The sequence below is a fragment of the Rhamphochromis longiceps genome, linkage group LG5 (assembly GCF_057381845.1).
Source record: "Rhamphochromis longiceps isolate RC_006_pf linkage group LG5, R_longiceps_female_GT1.1, whole genome shotgun sequence".
Lineage (NCBI taxonomy): Eukaryota > Metazoa > Chordata > Actinopteri > Cichliformes > Cichlidae > Rhamphochromis > Rhamphochromis longiceps.
In genome coordinates, this window is record NC_140561.1 from 40100080 (window position 1) to 40116441 (window position 16362).

The 16362-nt window shown below is 42.9% G+C and overlaps 2 protein-coding genes across 2 annotated transcripts; both read left to right on the top strand.

The window, feature by feature from the left end:
• The first annotated feature begins 1221 nt into the window (after positions 1–1221).
• On the top strand, positions 1222–4883 carry dynlrb1 (dynein, light chain, roadblock-type 1). Its single transcript, XM_085407664.1, has 4 exons — positions 1222–1364; positions 1660–1735; positions 3269–3436; positions 4175–4883. The coding sequence occupies exons 1-4, from the start codon at positions 1362–1364 to the stop codon at positions 4216–4218; spliced, it is 291 nt and encodes a 96-aa protein (XP_085263790.1). The 5' UTR covers positions 1222–1361; the 3' UTR covers positions 4219–4883.
• A 1833-nt stretch (positions 4884–6716) lies between these two features.
• Positions 6717–14473, top strand: map1lc3a (microtubule-associated protein 1 light chain 3 alpha). Its single transcript, XM_085407666.1, has 4 exons — positions 6717–6888; positions 9890–9945; positions 10830–10936; positions 12911–14473. The coding sequence occupies exons 1-4, from the start codon at positions 6849–6851 to the stop codon at positions 13074–13076; spliced, it is 369 nt and encodes a 122-aa protein (XP_085263792.1). The 5' UTR covers positions 6717–6848; the 3' UTR covers positions 13077–14473.
• The last annotated feature ends 1889 nt before the right edge of the window (positions 14474–16362 follow it).

Below are 16362 nucleotides of genomic sequence, written 5' to 3' on the forward strand. Positions count from 1 at the left end.
AGTGTCACTTTTAAACTTTGTGGGTTTTATTGTATGGAGAGCATACGTCACAAAATCGTTTTTGGTTATAAAAATGTTTTCCACATCTATCTTTATTTATCTAGTTAGTTTTTTAATAATAGTGATCTGCTGTTTTATATAAAGGCATGAATAACAACACCAGTCAAATCTGTTGAAAATGCTTAAAGTGTTTGATGACTTTGCTCCAAAGGTCTCAAAAAGCCTTTTTAAAGTTCCTTTTCTCATTTTCTACTAAAACTCTCGTCCATCGCGTTCCTGTTGGTTTTACTTCTGTGAGCTTCCGGTCCAGTCTTGGCTGCTCAGGTCTCACTTTACGCTGTCATTTTGTAAACAGGGTGGCCGCGCCCACCAATGATATGCAAACCATTCAGAAATAAATAAATAAAATAGAATAAAAGAGTTTTCCAGAGTTTTCCTACTAAATTATACTTTTTTTTGTTGAACTGCACGACATTTTACAGGGATATGAATATGTAGTTTTTTACCACATTAAAAACTAAAGTGCAAGTTTTACTTTATTAATTAATACATTTTGAGCCCATGTTTATAAAGCGCTCTAAAATACTGTATATGCAGTATATATGATATAATATTTAATGTGTTTATTATCTTATTATTATTATCAGCTTATTATCATCTGCTGTTTAAACTTTACTAAATCTGACGCTCTGAGATTAAATTAATGAAAATAAGTGAGAAAAATATGAGTACAGTACAATTCTATAACCTATGTTTCTCCTTTTTTGTTTTTTGTTTTTTTAGCACTGAACTACAGTACGGTAACAATTATTTAATTAATTAGAAATAAATCAGTAACATGTCTCTCACACGGGACATTTCTGCACTGCGAATGCGTTTAGTTTCGTTAGTTTATTATCACAGTTATTCTGTTGTTTTATTGTATTATGATTTTGAATTAGAGGCTTTATCTTGTCTGTATTTCTTAACCAGAGTCACCAGAACCGCGTGACTTTACGGTTTTATCTAACCTGGGATGCCCCGGTACTTTGAAATCACATGCTATGTTTTTAACCGAAGTGACTAAACAGTGTGATTTTTTTATGGTATCGATGCAGACCGTCCCACTTTTTTAATGTTATTTTTATATGACAAAGAAAAACAAGGGCTTAAAAATGGAATTTATCGAGGCGAAATGGAATAAAAGAGCCCGTGAAAAATATAGTTGAGAAATCCGACTCTTCGGTTTGGACAGTAAACGTAGCAGTTGCCCCGGAGGTTCTTCTTCTTCGCTTGCCGTCAACAAAACCGGAGTGCTGCCTGCTAGTTTGCAGAGCTTTGAGAGGGTTTTTTGGCACGAATTTCTCCACAAAAAAACGAAAATGGTAGGATAAGAGGACAGTTTGACAAGTATCTGGTGAAACTGTTCACATATTTGGCCATCATACTGTAATTTATCAGTTTTACAGGACGGAATTTAATAAATTGCTAACTGAAGCTAGCTTGCTTTTGCTAGTCGGGCGTTGTCGGTTTATTTTTAACCGTTTCTCTCTTTGTGTTACCTTTAAACGCGCTCGCTGGGAGATTATTTTAATTCTGTGTTTGTTGCGGTGTTAAACGATTTAAATCCGTTTATCAGCTCACATGAAATGACTGATCACTGTTGTCTCCGTCCCTCAGGCTGAAGTAGAAGAAACCCTGAAGAGGATTCAGGGCCAGAAAGGGGTTCAGGGAATCATCGTCGCCAATTCAGAGGGTGAGACGACAATGATGTCATTTCATCCCCTCTTTTAAAGACCTTTCCGCTCTTTGCGTGTTTCTTATTGTGACTGCCACCGTGTGTTTAGCAACTATAAGTCCTCCGGGGTCTGATCCAGAACTCAGGTTTAATAAACTCCGGGTTTGTTAAAACTGAGGCAAACTTTAGGTCTCTATCGGGAAAAATAAAACCCAACTTAAATTTATAGTCGGTTACCATGATAAGACACTGTGACCCTTCCCTAATCGGTTACCATGGTAACAGACCGTGTGACCCTGTCCTAACCTGCTCCCTGCACGTGTTATCTCTGGCTCCTCCCCTCCCGTTACACCTGAAACAGCCGACTGACCCTGGATCGATCCAAATATTGATATATCGGTACCAGTGTCAGTATCAGATCGTGATACTTAGTTTCAGAGTGTTTCCTCAGAAAGTAGACATCCCTTTACAAACAGGGTCCTCCTGCTCCTCCTCTTCCTCCTCCTCTCTGTCTCATTGTGTTTTGTTGTTGTGCCGTCACATGACCCGTTTGTGCTGAGCAAACACATGTAGGCTGTAGAGATAAAAAGGAGCAATCTCACTGCCGTGTGTGGGAAGCCGATTCATGATCAGTTTATACAAACCCAAGAAAACAGAAGTGAACAGTGAAAGAAACAAAGTGAGGAGGAGGAAACTCCCTCACAGACCGAGACCCCCAGCATGGAGACAGAGGCCACTGGCAGAGACCTTTCTGGGACTGATTTTATCACACTGATGAGTAAAAGACTCAATTCAAACATTTAAATAATGTTCTCAGCACCTTGAAACATGGTGCACTGCTCTGTCCTGAATAAACTGCCTTCATATGTTAAAAGCAGCACAACCTAAAGTATGTTGATAATAATATCACAACATCTGCAGACACTACAGTAATCATCACATAGAGTGCAAAATAAACCCGAGAAGCATCCTTAGTGCTGCAGCAGCATTCACTCATCTTCACTAATACTAAAAATAAACCTTCCACATATTGATTATTGTTTCACTACCTGATCAATAACAAGTTAAACAACATTTAGTTTATAAGGAAAACATAATTGTCATTCGTGGAAAACAATCCTTCGAGCTGTGACAATCCCATAAAAACCAGGAATGCTTGTTTCATACATGAACTTTCACATGCACGTTTTTCACTCTGTGAAATGACGTTATTATTGATGATGTGTTTGTTTTTGTCTGCTGGTTTTTATTCACCCCTGTTCCTTTAATTTACCACACTTACATTTTCCTTGGTACATAATAAAGCTGGAATCCCATCAAATTATGAATTTAAATAGTTTACCTGTAACTTGACAGGACAAAATGTTACCGAAGACAAAAGTATTTTCCTTCTTCGTCCCATTTTTAATAAAAAAAATTTTTTTTTTGAGTAATTGAGATCTATTTTACTGTCACGCTTCAGTTTCAGCAGCAGAGAACCAGTAAAGTAAGGTGTGATGTGGTTACTGGGTCCACGTGTGAATGTCCATCTCATAAATGTTTTCCCTTCAGGAATCCCCATCAAGTCGACTCTGGACAACTCGAGCACGGTGCAGTACGCCGGGCTGATCCACCAGCTGGTGATGAAGGCCAGGAGCACCATCCGAGACATCGACCCCCAGAACGACCTCACCTTCATGCGCGTGCGCTCCAAGAAGAACGAGATCATGATCGCTCCAGGTGAGAGCATCTGCTGGGAATTACTGCTAAATGAATTCCATTCACCAAAAATGAAACGCTGTTATTCCAGTTAACCTGACTTATAAATGCTTCAAAAGGCTCAAACACGCTCCCATTAGCTGAGCTGAAGCCTAGCAGACAGCCACCATCTACCTGTCTGTCAAAGAGGCCACAGCCCTAATTTTGAGTCTTACTGGTGTCCAAATGGAAGTGTTATAAGAAAAATTCAGCCCCCGTTCAGCTGTTATAATCCACAGTTATCCATAGAAGTGGTTTTCGTATCGGGATGACTCAATGCTGGAGCCTCTGGTGGACGTGAGCTGCAATTTGTGGCTCTTCAGTGTCGGTTTCATCTTTCAGCCCTGCAGTCGCTGCTTTTGGGAAACAAGTTTCCTCCTCTGGGGGAAAGTCGGGCATTCAAATGATGCCTTTTATCTGTTTACATAACTTTCCATAAGAATTGTGTTTTGCCACCTGCCATGTGAACCAGAAATGGGCAGGATTTTTTTCTAAACTTCTCAAGTCCAGAGAGGTCGGCATCTGGCCGTGAAGATTATTTTACAGCTGCAGCAGCAGTTTAGTAAAACTCGAGATCAGCTGTTTTTATTAAAACTCTACATTTTAAAATATTAAAATGCCCATTATTCAGATTATTTCCTGGCTAAAAAGGCTGGATGTGAACATTTAAGATGCTTTTGTTCCTGAAGTCGTTTAATTTTTTTGCCTTTTTCTTAACAGATAAAGACTTTTTCCTCATCGTCATCCAGAATCCATCAGATTGAAGATGAAGGAGCTGACGTCTGGCTGTTCGCTCGCTTTATCACTCTCATCTAAACGGCCCAGTTTTTCTTTTCTTTTTTTCATTAAATCAAAATTTGTGTTTAGCAGAAGCTTTTTCATGGGAAGTAAGGTTGTAAGGTCAGGATGTGAAGGTGTAGATGTGTGATCCCGAGGACGGTCAGTCGGCCTGCAGGAGGATTTTTGGGTTGTGTGTTTTTTCCATGTTTTAGCATTCCAGCTCCTCGGTGTGTGTGTGTGTGTGTGTGTGTGTGTGTGTGTGTGTGTGTGTGTGTGTGTGTGTGTGTGTGTGTGTGTGTGTGTGTGTGTTTACGTGCACGCGCGTCTCATGTCACCATTTATTTCATGTGTAGCAAGCAGCCAGACGTGCACGCCAATACATGAGTAACCAGTGAAGTCACAGACACATGACTGGAGCAGAGCACGCTGGTCTGCAGGTCCAGTATACGAGGCAGAACGAAGGACGTGCTTTGTTTTATTTAGCTCACCTTAAAGGAAAACTGCAGATTGTTATTTATTGTTTTGATGGTTAAAATGTTAAGGAGCAGTATTTCACCTGTGAGCAGAGCGCGACACTACAAACACGTCCCTGCTCTTGCGTCAAGTTTGTTCATTTGTAACAATTAAGAAATACAACAATTGAAAACTGTCCTGTGTCTTTGTCTCGTTACTGGTTTTTGGGTTGTTGTTTTTTCTTGTTCAATAAGAGACTCGTGCATCTATCATCAGCTAAGAGTGCTTCATTTGAGTGTTTTGGTAAAAAGGAGGAAGCAGATAAAACTACTTGAAATATCCAGTTGCTTGGTTACACATTCAGGAGACAAAAAGAGGTCGACGTGTCACCTCAAGGAAAAACATCCAAAAACAACCCAGCAGAAAAACAGCAGCTGAATGATGCTTGGTGTTAGGGTTACAATGTAGGAGGGACACTAATTTTGAATCATTATTGAAAATAACAGGACATGAGTGCATGTGTAGAGTCAGCAATTACATCTGGTTTAAAAATGCTTCGATGTGCCTCAAAACAAGAGTTTAAAAAAAGCTTTTTTCAACCTCTGGAAGTTAAAAGTCTGCTGCTGTTGTTCTGCCAAAGATTTGATTTCAGGACTCTGAGGCCGTGTTTCAGTCTTCATGTCTGACAGATCACTGCAGAGAAGAACTGCAGAGTCAGCTGGTAGGTTTCAGCTGATGCGTTTGCTAAAAGCAATCATTTTCACATTTCACAGTCCTTTCATTTTTTTATGCATCGCTTTAAAATCATCCTCAGCTACAAGATTCGTTTCTTACACACTGCTTTGTACACAGTACAAAGTAAAATATTTGCGTCTAAAATATAACGGAAGAAAAGTCAAAAGCAACATAATAGAAATATTTTGACTTCAACCATGACCTCAGTTCCAGAAAATCTGGGAAACTGTAAAATCCAATGATTTGCAGATCTAACAAACCCATTTTTTCTGTACAATAGAAGATAGAAAACATGTCATATGGTTTAACTGAAAAAATGTTCCGAGTCTTGTTCCTCACACAAAAAGATTTCTCCAGATTCTCAGAATCTTTCAGTGATATCATGTATTCTAGATGAGGAGATATTCAGTGTTTTCAAATGTTACATCAGGAGCAACATTCTGAAAATGTTCCACGTTTTTATGATGCAGTTTCTGTTGCAGGTAAACCTCTGCCTCCCTAAATGCTGTTTTATACCCAAACATATTACTGATCTATTGCCAGTGACTCACAGACATGCTAAATGTTCCTCCAGCTGTGTTTTTAGTACCGCTCACTTTCCCAGCCTTTCATTGCTCATCTCCCATGGACGAATAAAGTACGAGTTTATGAGATCTGCAAATGATTGCATTCTTTATTTCAAATTTACGTTTTATTCAATTTTATTTTATTGTTTAATTGGGGTTTTATATTCTAACTTTTAAAACTTTAGTAAAGTACTCGAGTTACGTTCCACTACAGCACATATCTCGTTAATTCTCTTTATAAACAGTCATCAAAGGAACAAAGTATAAACAAAGTAAAAAACATCCAAAAATAACAGCGAGTGAACACAAAATAGTCATAATCACAACGAGATGAAGATCATCATAGATGGAGAATAATGGATAAAATCAACACAGCTGATGAAAAGTATATGAAAATGTCTATGAACACAAACAAAACCATCAGAGATCACTGAGACACCCCATCCCCCCACCTCCTCTAAAACAAACCTAGGAACGCCCCTGCTGAAGCAAAACACAGCCTGACATTACAGCTGATTCACGAACCTTTCGTCATTTCCTCTCAGTACAAAATGAAAACACTGCTGTGTCGTGTTAAACTCTAAACCACCGTGTGAATCACGGGCTGGTTTGTATAACTAGTTAAACTTTGCACTTCTGTTAACGTGAATGCAAAGCTGCTCTCTGGGTTCAGGGATCGATGCACGTCCCCTTTAAATGCAGCGGGTGACGTCAGAGGCTCGGTTTACTGTCTTTGTTTGTCCGGAGCTGTTTTGGCTTCAGACGAACCAGAGACTCGAACCGAAGAGACGGACCTGCGCTGTTGGCTGTAACTACTGCGTTATTCATTTGTGTATAACTGTTTAATAACCGGGACCGAGATGCCGTCCGACAGACCCTTCAAACAAAGGAGGACATTTGGTAAGAAAGCCCCGGGAAAGGTGTTATTTAGCTGGCTTAAGTGCCTGCAAACAGCCGCTGAGCTGCTAGCCCGTTAGCCGCCTAGCTCAGCTCTTTGTATTTAAAGTGCAGTGAAAGGGTGTCGGTGCTGTGTTACTGTAGCTGCTACAAGTGTCCGGGAGCTAGGGTGGGTAGGCTAACAGAGTATTTCTTTACTCGCGAATCAAAGGTGAAAATCCCGTTTTTACTGTGTGAGGCAGCAGCCTCCGGGCCGAGAGGTGTTAAAGGGCCATCTGGGTCACTGTCCGGCTAGCTCGCAGCCAGCTAGGCCTCCGTTTACACGGCCGGATCACCTCACTGGTCTGTGTTTGCTGAAAGGAAAAACAACATGTGCTGACACATTATCCCAACACACGTGTTCAGCGATTTATGTTGAAATATGAGGTCGAGAGACAGCCCCCCAGAGCCGGGCAGGGAGGAGCCCGGAGTCCGGCTCGTTGCATAATCTTTCCATTTACAGAGAAGCAGAGATGCAAGAAACGCTGCATTCACCGCCTTCTGCTCTGTGCTTATAACCTGCTTTCAGCCGCTCTCGTAGACCTGTGCGTGCTGTTTGTTTAGCAGCTGTTTGAATTGTGTCACACTGACACACATTACAGAAGTGTTACACAACAGGGGACATGTTTACCACACTTGGAGTTACTATAATACGTTTTCCAGTTCACTTTTATTCATATAGCACCAGTTCATGTTAGGGTAAACACCCCCAGAACCCCAACAATCAGAGGATCTCCTGTGAACTGCACATGGCGACAGTGGGGAGAATGAACACCCATTTAACAGGAAGATACCATTCTCAGGGAGAAGCAGCCATCTGCCTCCACCTTTTGATGGAAGGCAAAGCAAACCACAGAAGAGAGAACAGCCAGTCGTCTGTTCATTGCAGCAGATACAATAATGTTTTCAAAAAAGTCACTCAGCAAATATTTAAACGCGTCATTAAAGAGTCGCTCTCGGACGACTAAGATTTCAGTGTAAACATTACTGAAGACGGGCGTCGCGACTGCAGCATCATATATTCCTGTTATGAAGCCCTGAGCTGAGCATTTGCCCCGTCGCCATCTTGTTTGGATTGAGCCTATCAACAGGAAAGAGTTTACTGAGGTCACAGCAAGGGAGCAGGCCGTTTTCCCATGAACCTCTGCAAATCTGCAACCAGATGAGTCGCCCTCTGCTAGCCATTAAGAAAAGGATGTATCATTATTTCAGCATCCTCTTCCTGAAATTTGATGGTAGACGAAGAAAGAAGAAGATGTGATTAATAAAGACAGACTTCAGCCTTGGTTTGTATTCAGTTGCCGACACAGCTGGAAGCACAACGGCTGAGTAATTATTCCTGTTGTGCCGCTGCCTGGGGTGCATGGTAGTTGGTGCATTGTAATGCAAATTCTCTGTGGACGAGTCTTCACGATCACAAAAAATCAACTATCACCGTCTGATACCAAAATTTTTTGCACTTGTGTCCTCGTGGACGTGAAAAGTATAGTCGAGGCTGATCGTTCGGGGTCACCTGATCCAGCCCTAACTTCATAAAGCTGATCAGAAAGGAAAATGCGAAGCCTGATCTTAGAGGTGGGAGGTGTGACTCTCTCCAGGAGCCAAGTGAGGACGAATATTTACATTCAAACTAAAGACAGGTGATCTTGCAGAACCTGGAGCAAGACTGTAGCTGGCTTCCAATAAACACCTCCACACTGAAACAAAGGAGCCATTCACACTCAGCTGCTGCTGCTCTGAGCCACCTGAGCTTTGAACCCGGCCGGTATTTGAAAAAGGAAAAGCAGTTTTTCTGAAATAGGCCAGTAGGAGGTTCAGAGAGGGCAGCATGCTGTAAAATTAGATAGTGAGGCAGTAAAAAAAGAAAAAAACATTGCAAAGCTTGAAATGGGTACTGAAAGGAAAGCCTGTGGGCATTAAAGGAGACGTTTAACATAATAATAATATGCAAAGCTGTGAAGAGATGCAAACGCCAGAGCTCTGCCTTGAAAATAAAAGAGACTTAATGTGAAAGAAGAAGCCAAAGAGACTGATGCTAATTAACCACGTGGTTAAACAGATCCTCTCTGACTACACCTAGTTTACTCTCATGTCATTTTTTTTTCATCACTTTTAAGAAGCTTTAAGTGGTCTTTACCTGAAAACCGACTAAAATGATCTTTCAGTCGCTGGTTCGTTGTCTCCCAGTTGACAACCGTGTTGTTCACTGACTAATTGTTGCAGCTGTGTGGGGGAATGGCTCTCTGCACTGCACTAAACAGCTCTGTGATCTCTGAATGCATTCACACATCACACTAGAAATGAAACGTTACAATATGGCGAGGAAGGAGGAGGTTAGAGTACACAACAGGGATGCAGCGAGGACACAAACTTGTAGCCTTGTAGAGCTGCGGTTCCATTTTTCCCTCATCTGGAACGCAACATTTGTCACGTCTTGTGGATTTTCTGACAAAACACAAACTCAGTCTCCATCTGGAGAGGAGAGAACTTTAAATAATACAGATAATGAAAATATCCAGTGTTTTCCACAAAGTCACATTCTATTAGATAATAAATGAATTCGTGCTTATGTGTGCAGTGCATTCATAAAAGCTCATACTGAGCCAGGAGAATCCTGGAGCACAACAGAGCAGGAACCAGCTGCCCCGCTGATGAACTCACCATCATGGCCACAGTATCCTTGGTGAGCTCAGCGCAGCGGCACATGAAGCAGGTTCTGGTTAAACTGACCCTACAGAGGTGACGGATGGCTGCCATCACCAGCTGGTAGAGCTGGAGTCTGTCTGATTACAGGACTCGAGGCAACACCCACATGTCCAGCCTCACTGTAGGGAAGCAGACATGAAGTCAGAGTTAGCTGGTTGTTATTGGCTGGACTTTCAAAATAAGAGCGAGGATGGTTCCTGGTTCGACTGAACAAGAAATGAACTTTGTTTTTGTGACCATTTGTGTCTTTTCTCCACAGCTGACCGGTGCAAAGAGGTCCAGCAGATCCGCGAGCAGCACCCCAACAAGATCCCCGTAAGCTGCTTCACACTGAATCACACCACACTTCACTGAGCTTTGTTAGTGGAAATAAAGATGATTCCACTGGGATGAACCGGAGGTTACCGGAGTGCAGGAAGCAGAGGGTGCAGTGTCTGAAAGCAGCGAATCAAACCAGTCTTCACTTCAGAGCGATCGATGTGATGCTTCGGTCCACAGTTGACCTTGTACTAAAAATGTCTTCCAGTCAGAGATTATATTTAAAGATTTAGATCATATTTCCCAGAACAGGTTTTAATCTGAAATCAAGTTTTGTAAATTTTGTCTTTGTGAGCTAAAATTTCAGATGTGACTTTAAATAATTACCTCAAAGTCTTACAGCTCACAGACTCCCTCTGTAGTTACACATTTGTGTGCCGTTATATTTCCATACAGCAGGAAAAAAGCCAGAAAATCAGGTTTCAACCACAGACTGTACATAAAAGATGGACATGATTAACGTCATGTGACCTGTTGTTGAGTCCTATTTCTGAAACTTTAAAGCAGAGTGTTTTCCGTCTTTACTGTCTGCAAGCAAAGTGCAACTGTTGTTTACAAAATGAACATTGTGTTTTCTTTAGACAGACTTGAGGCTAGCAAGCGCGACAAACAGGGGAGTTGCCCTCTGCTGGCCATTAGAAAGAACACGTTAAAATGTCCGACATGCTTAGACTAGAAGAAGTCTGAGGTTCAGTTCAAATACGGTCATGTGTAGTTTTAAAGAACATGGCAGCAGCTAAAATGCTAAAATCAAGCCTACAGAGCAGAACTTAAACCAATCAGAGACTTCATGGTGGCCGTGTGCATCTTTTGTATACAGTCTATGTTTGTAGGGCAGGTTTTGTCTTAGTGACACTCGTCTGTGTGCTTTGTGCCTGCAGGTGATCATTGAACGGTATAAGGGAGAGAAACAGTTACCCGTTTTGGACAAGACCAAGTTCCTGGTACCGGACCACGTCAACATGAGCGAGCTGGTCAAAATCATCAGGTAAGCAGAGCTGCACCAGCATCAGCACTGCAGGTTATTAGCTGCCATGTGTGCAGCTGTCAGTGAGCGTGCATTGTAGTCTGTAGTGTTTAAAATACATTTACTGCAGTTTCAGGTCGGTGGATCTGGCACAGTTCAGTTTGCCTGATGAGGAGGAGAGGCTCATTCTGTTCACAGAATAATGGGCCAATAAATTAAAAAATTTACAGTCCAGCAGTAAAGACGTATAATAAACCATAATATATCTGTGGTTTGTGAGGCCACTGGTAATAATTATCATCCAAATGCTGAGGAGGCAGAAATAAGATCTTTTTAATGTCAATCAGCCATAAGAGTGAATTAGCTGTAGGTCCGTCGTGCATCAGTGGATTTACAGATGGTCAGCGTGCTGGAGTTTGTACAAGATGAAAGTGTTGGCCTCTAAAGTGAAGGCTGAGGGTGGAAAATGAAAGAGGAGGGAGGTGAAAAATGATAATGCAGAAGTGTTCCTCGATTCAACATCCTCAGTGTTTAGAAAAAGCTCCGTCAGAGTTTCTGTAATGAAGCAGGGTTCAGTTCAGTGCTCAGCACACGTTTGTGTCTCAGCCGCGGTGTGAGATCCTGTGATGACTAAAATATCAAGCGTGCAGTGTACTCCACCCAGGACAAGGTCACCAGGATCTCACCCTGGAGCCACAGCTGGGCTTAGCCTGAAGAAGGCTTGGTGCACCCCAGTGGGCCCACCACCCAAGGGGGGCGCTGTAGGGGTTTGGTGCAGCGGGGAGGTCCTCGACGATCTCCTCTGAGACTCTGCTCAGGAAACAACGGCTCTTCATTTAACTGTAATGTTGTGCTGCCCGAAGCCCCGCAGATGACGACAGGTCCAACACAGGAACAGCATATAGCCTGTTAATTTTCAAAATAAGAGTCTGCAGCCTAAAAGCTCTGCTGGTGAAACGATGTGGTGTGATGCGAAGCTGTGCGAAGGACCGAGCAGAACAAAGTCAGAAGTGTCAGATGGGTTCATCAAAGAGCCAGAAGCCACAGATAAGAGATAACAGCTGATTACCTGCAGCTCAGATGTGTGAAGCTGCTCCTGATGCAGACTCAGTATGTGCAGGTTTTTTGATTAAAGAGTCTTGGAAATGATAACCAGCAAGTTTGAGTAATAATTCACTAACTGGAGACTTTTATGGACAAAATAAATCTTAAAAATAATCAGCGGATGAATCGATGGTGAAAGTGATCTGTGGTTCAGCCTTCGGTGAATCGGCTGCTGCTTGTTGATTAAAAGCTCTAAACGAACATAAAAGGATATTAAAATCAATACGCAGAGAGCCAGGCGGCCGATGTAAGACCTTTAGAAAAATGCGCTCGCTCATCCTGGACCTTCTCAGGACTCACGTGATCGACTTCTCAATCAATTCTAAGTGATTTTAGGCGCTCTTTATTTTGAGCCGAGCGGATGGGAGAGGAAGGCGGGGATTAAAGTGTGCGCTTTATGCCCGGCGGCTGTGGTCGTGTCATTCAGAGGCAAGAATGTAGACGTTTTATACGGCGGTGCCTCGTACATCATGTCAGGAACCCAAACTATGAACAGCATCAGTTACCATGGTGATTTAGCCAGGTGAAAGGAGAGCCGCTTTCATGAAACAAATCTCTGACCTCAGCACCGCTCAGCGAGCCATTAACCGCGCTCCGTAGTACGACCCTCTGAACCCTCAGTCTCTATGAAACAGCAGCAGGAGGAGGCGCTGCCACAGCTGGAAAAAACAGTCGAGTGTTGGAAAACCCGCAGAGATCATTTCATCTCCCAGTTTCACTTCTATTCCTGCTGCAGAGGTGAAGCCACACCCACTGGTTACACCTCTGTGACCCACTGCAGGGCTGAAGGATATGTCAGTTGCAGGAGTTCAGATAACTGATCTTATCTCCAGCTTGACCTTAAAAAGTGAAGTGATGGGTGGATAAATTTTCCACTTCTCCCTCCTCCAGGCGCCGACTGCAGCTGAACCCCACGCAGGCCTTCTTCCTGCTGGTCAACCAGCACAGCATGGTGTCGGTGTCTACGTCCATCTCTGAGATCTACGAGCAGGAGAGAGACGAGGACGGCTTCCTCTACATGGTCTACGCCTCGCAGGAGACCTTCGGCCGCTGCTAGGGAGGGAGAGCGGGGACGTCCTCGGGTGCTGTGAGAGAAGAAAGGGCGGACGACCAGAAACTCCGCCTCCAGCAGCGCCTTTTCTCCCCCACCCCCCTCTCTTTCTCTCTGTCGTAGTCGAGCACCTTCTTCACTTTGGTCAGCCAGTAGCTCCGAAACCCAGAGAATATCCTGTGTCTCCTTCAAAAAAAAATCCGATCGGATTTTCCTCCCTTCTTCTGTTGGCCCCCCACAGGCTGAGTTCTCTTATTTTGAAAGGGTGACACAAACCGACTAGTGATAAAGAAGTTTTTAAACGATGTCTCGATGATGCGTGATTGATTAACCGATCGGTTTTTCCTCCGTTACGCTACACACGTATCAAACTTGAAACCAGGCAGGCGGAGGTCAGGGTGTAGCCTGAAGGAGTCAAAGCTGATCAGTGCATCAGCAGATGTGTAAGCTAGAAGATTAGAGTCTGAGAAGTTTCATCTTTTCCTTTTTAAACTCATTTTGAATCGGTTTTTTTGTTGTTTGAAACGTAGTTTCGTTTGTGTTTGTAGCTCCCAGTTTGTTTCCTGTCAGCCGAAGCTCAGCGCGCCGCCGCTGGCCAACCATCGGCTGACAATCGGGCTCAAGATTACTGTGATCCTCATCGAGCTGTTAGCATTCACAGTAATTTTCCATGTGCAATATTTCTCCTGACACTAACGCTGAAAAACACTCGCCGTTCATATCGTCTGTCTTCATTCACAACCCCGTAAGCACAACGGCGCGAGGTCCCGAAGACACTCGGAGTAGGGTGTGTTTGACGGGAGGGACGACACGGCGGGAGGCTGTTATGCTTTTATTTTGACACGCTGAGGCGCTGCGGCGGCGCCTCCTCCCTGTAAGAACACCACGGTAGCATTCACATAATAAATGTATTTAATGTAGGATCTGAATGAGCTTCTTTTGCACATCGATTAATACAAATATATAAAAAAAGACTTGGTGTAGGTTTTTTTAGTAATTGCTGTATAACAACTCTCTTTTTGTATCTGCTCCTCGTTTCCGTCTTTAACAGGAATTCACTGACAAAAAAAGTTCTGCACTACGAACCTGCATGTTTTACTTTCCTTTTTTTTTTATAAATGTTTGTTGATTTTAAGCTCTGGATGTGATTGTATTGTTTCCATTTAGTCCTTTTTGATGTCTCCCAAACCAAAAACTGAAAGTAAGTGAAAATATGTTTGAAACTGAAAAAAAAAAAGACCCGTGTTCGTTTAAAGGATCGTATAATCGAGCTGTATTACAGAGTGTGTGTTTCTTTAGGCTTTCTGACGTTGTCACTGTACTGAGGGTGTACATAGATGCGTTGCTACAACCTAATTCAAATTATTTGCCAATAAATAAATAAAAAGTTGCCTTTAAAATGATGACTCGGCTTTTTTCTGCTTTGTTGTGTGAAGTCACTTTCAGACGTCTGCTGACTGCGATGGTGTTCAGAGGCAAGACTATAGAAACTGTTTTTGGACACCAAACTGTGGACCTGACTGTAGCAATAAATGATGAGACGACCCCCCTTCAAAGGTTTGTGCGATAGTTGTGCATCAGTTTCTCAGGTGGGAGAACTCGCCTGCAGGTCCTGGGTTGTCTCCATCGTACTAGATCCAGCGACTGAAGGGTCGACTCGGCTGCGTGCTTTGGATCAGTGTCACCGCTACGTGCAGCTTTCAGGCCGAGGACTGTGGCTCGTCCAGCAGCAGTGTCTGATAACATGCTGCACCTCCCTGCTTTGTTCCAGCCTGTGCTGACTCATCTCAAAGTTCAGTTCTGGTCTCGTCACTTTGGTGCAGAAGTTTGGAGGCTCGTCTTGTGCGGGTGTTGAAACCATCTCGCTGCTTTCGTGCTGTGAAGTCTGTGTTTCACCTGAAGTAGCCTGAGAAGTTTTCTTTGCTTTCTGGCAGAAACATCAGTACTCTGTCGTCTGACTGTGTTTACTCTGACTCTGGTTTGGAATCAGCAGGACTACTCATCCTCCACTCCTTCGTCAGACACTGAACTCTACTTTTTACATCCTTTGTCTGATTTTTACAGTTCACTTCATCTCGTGAAGCTCTGTTCTTGTCTCCTGGCTCAGCAGCCACTGACTATTTACACAGAAGCACCGTTTATAATTAAACCTGTCACAGCTGTGGAAAGTTACCCTTAATAGTCAAGTAATCCTGACACGTCTGACTCCCACCCATCCTCAAGAAAACATCCACAAAGGACAAAAACCATGTTTCACTTCTGTCATTTTAAGTTCCTCAACACCTGTTTCCACCTGCTTTGACTTAATTGTTGGACCATTCCAGAGTCTGGGGACAACAGCAGAGCGACCCTGTGGTATATAATGGAACTGAGGCTTTAAAACACATATTGTCTATTTTACAGTCAGTCAAAGCAGCTGAGCTCAGACAGGAGAGATGTGCTGTCTTTGCTTTGTACCAGATTTCTAAAAGCCAAAGAAAAGTCCACAAAAGTATCAGGGGTTATTTGTGACAGAAGGAGAGGAACAAGAGTGAAAAGGAAGGTTTAGAAGATGGTGTTGAGACCTGCTGTGATGGTTTGGAGAGGGTGGAGCTGTTCAGAGGAGGTTCGTGGATGTAGTGAAGGAGGACATGCAGAGGGTCAGTGCGATGAATGAGCTGAGACAGGAGGAGGTGGAGGCAGATGAGTCGCTGTGGTGCCCTCCTCACTTCAGAGCCTCCTTTAAAGCGATGTTTACATCTAGAGCAGGGCGATATGACCAAAAATATTTATCACGATATACATTTAAAAATTTGCGATAACGACATAACTGACAATATAATTGACACCAGACAAAATACTTTACAACTCCACAACTTTATTAGTGCAAAAAAACCCATCAATGTATTTTCACTTAAACAAGCAGCTGTTTTTTATGTGCATTAAAGTTATATAAAAATGTAACAGTGCAAATTCCTCGCTGACAGTTTAACCAAAAGGCATTTCAGTGGAAACTGGCCGACACATCCTCAGCATAACCATGTATAATATGCACAAAACTTAAAAAGAGGTTATACACACACAATACGGTAATATTATGTTTAAGCGCAGTACGTATCGCTCCGCCTACGATAGCCGTAATGCTCCGACAATCCATCAAGCGGTGCGGCTTCGTAGCTCAGCGAAGTCGTACTGAAACATTTGACAGATTTTCGAGCGCCGTGCACATAAAATCGTTTCCAGGTCAGTAAACACAACCAGAGTTCATACATAAGGCACACGGGATTATAAGGGGCTCTGTCGACTTTCAGAA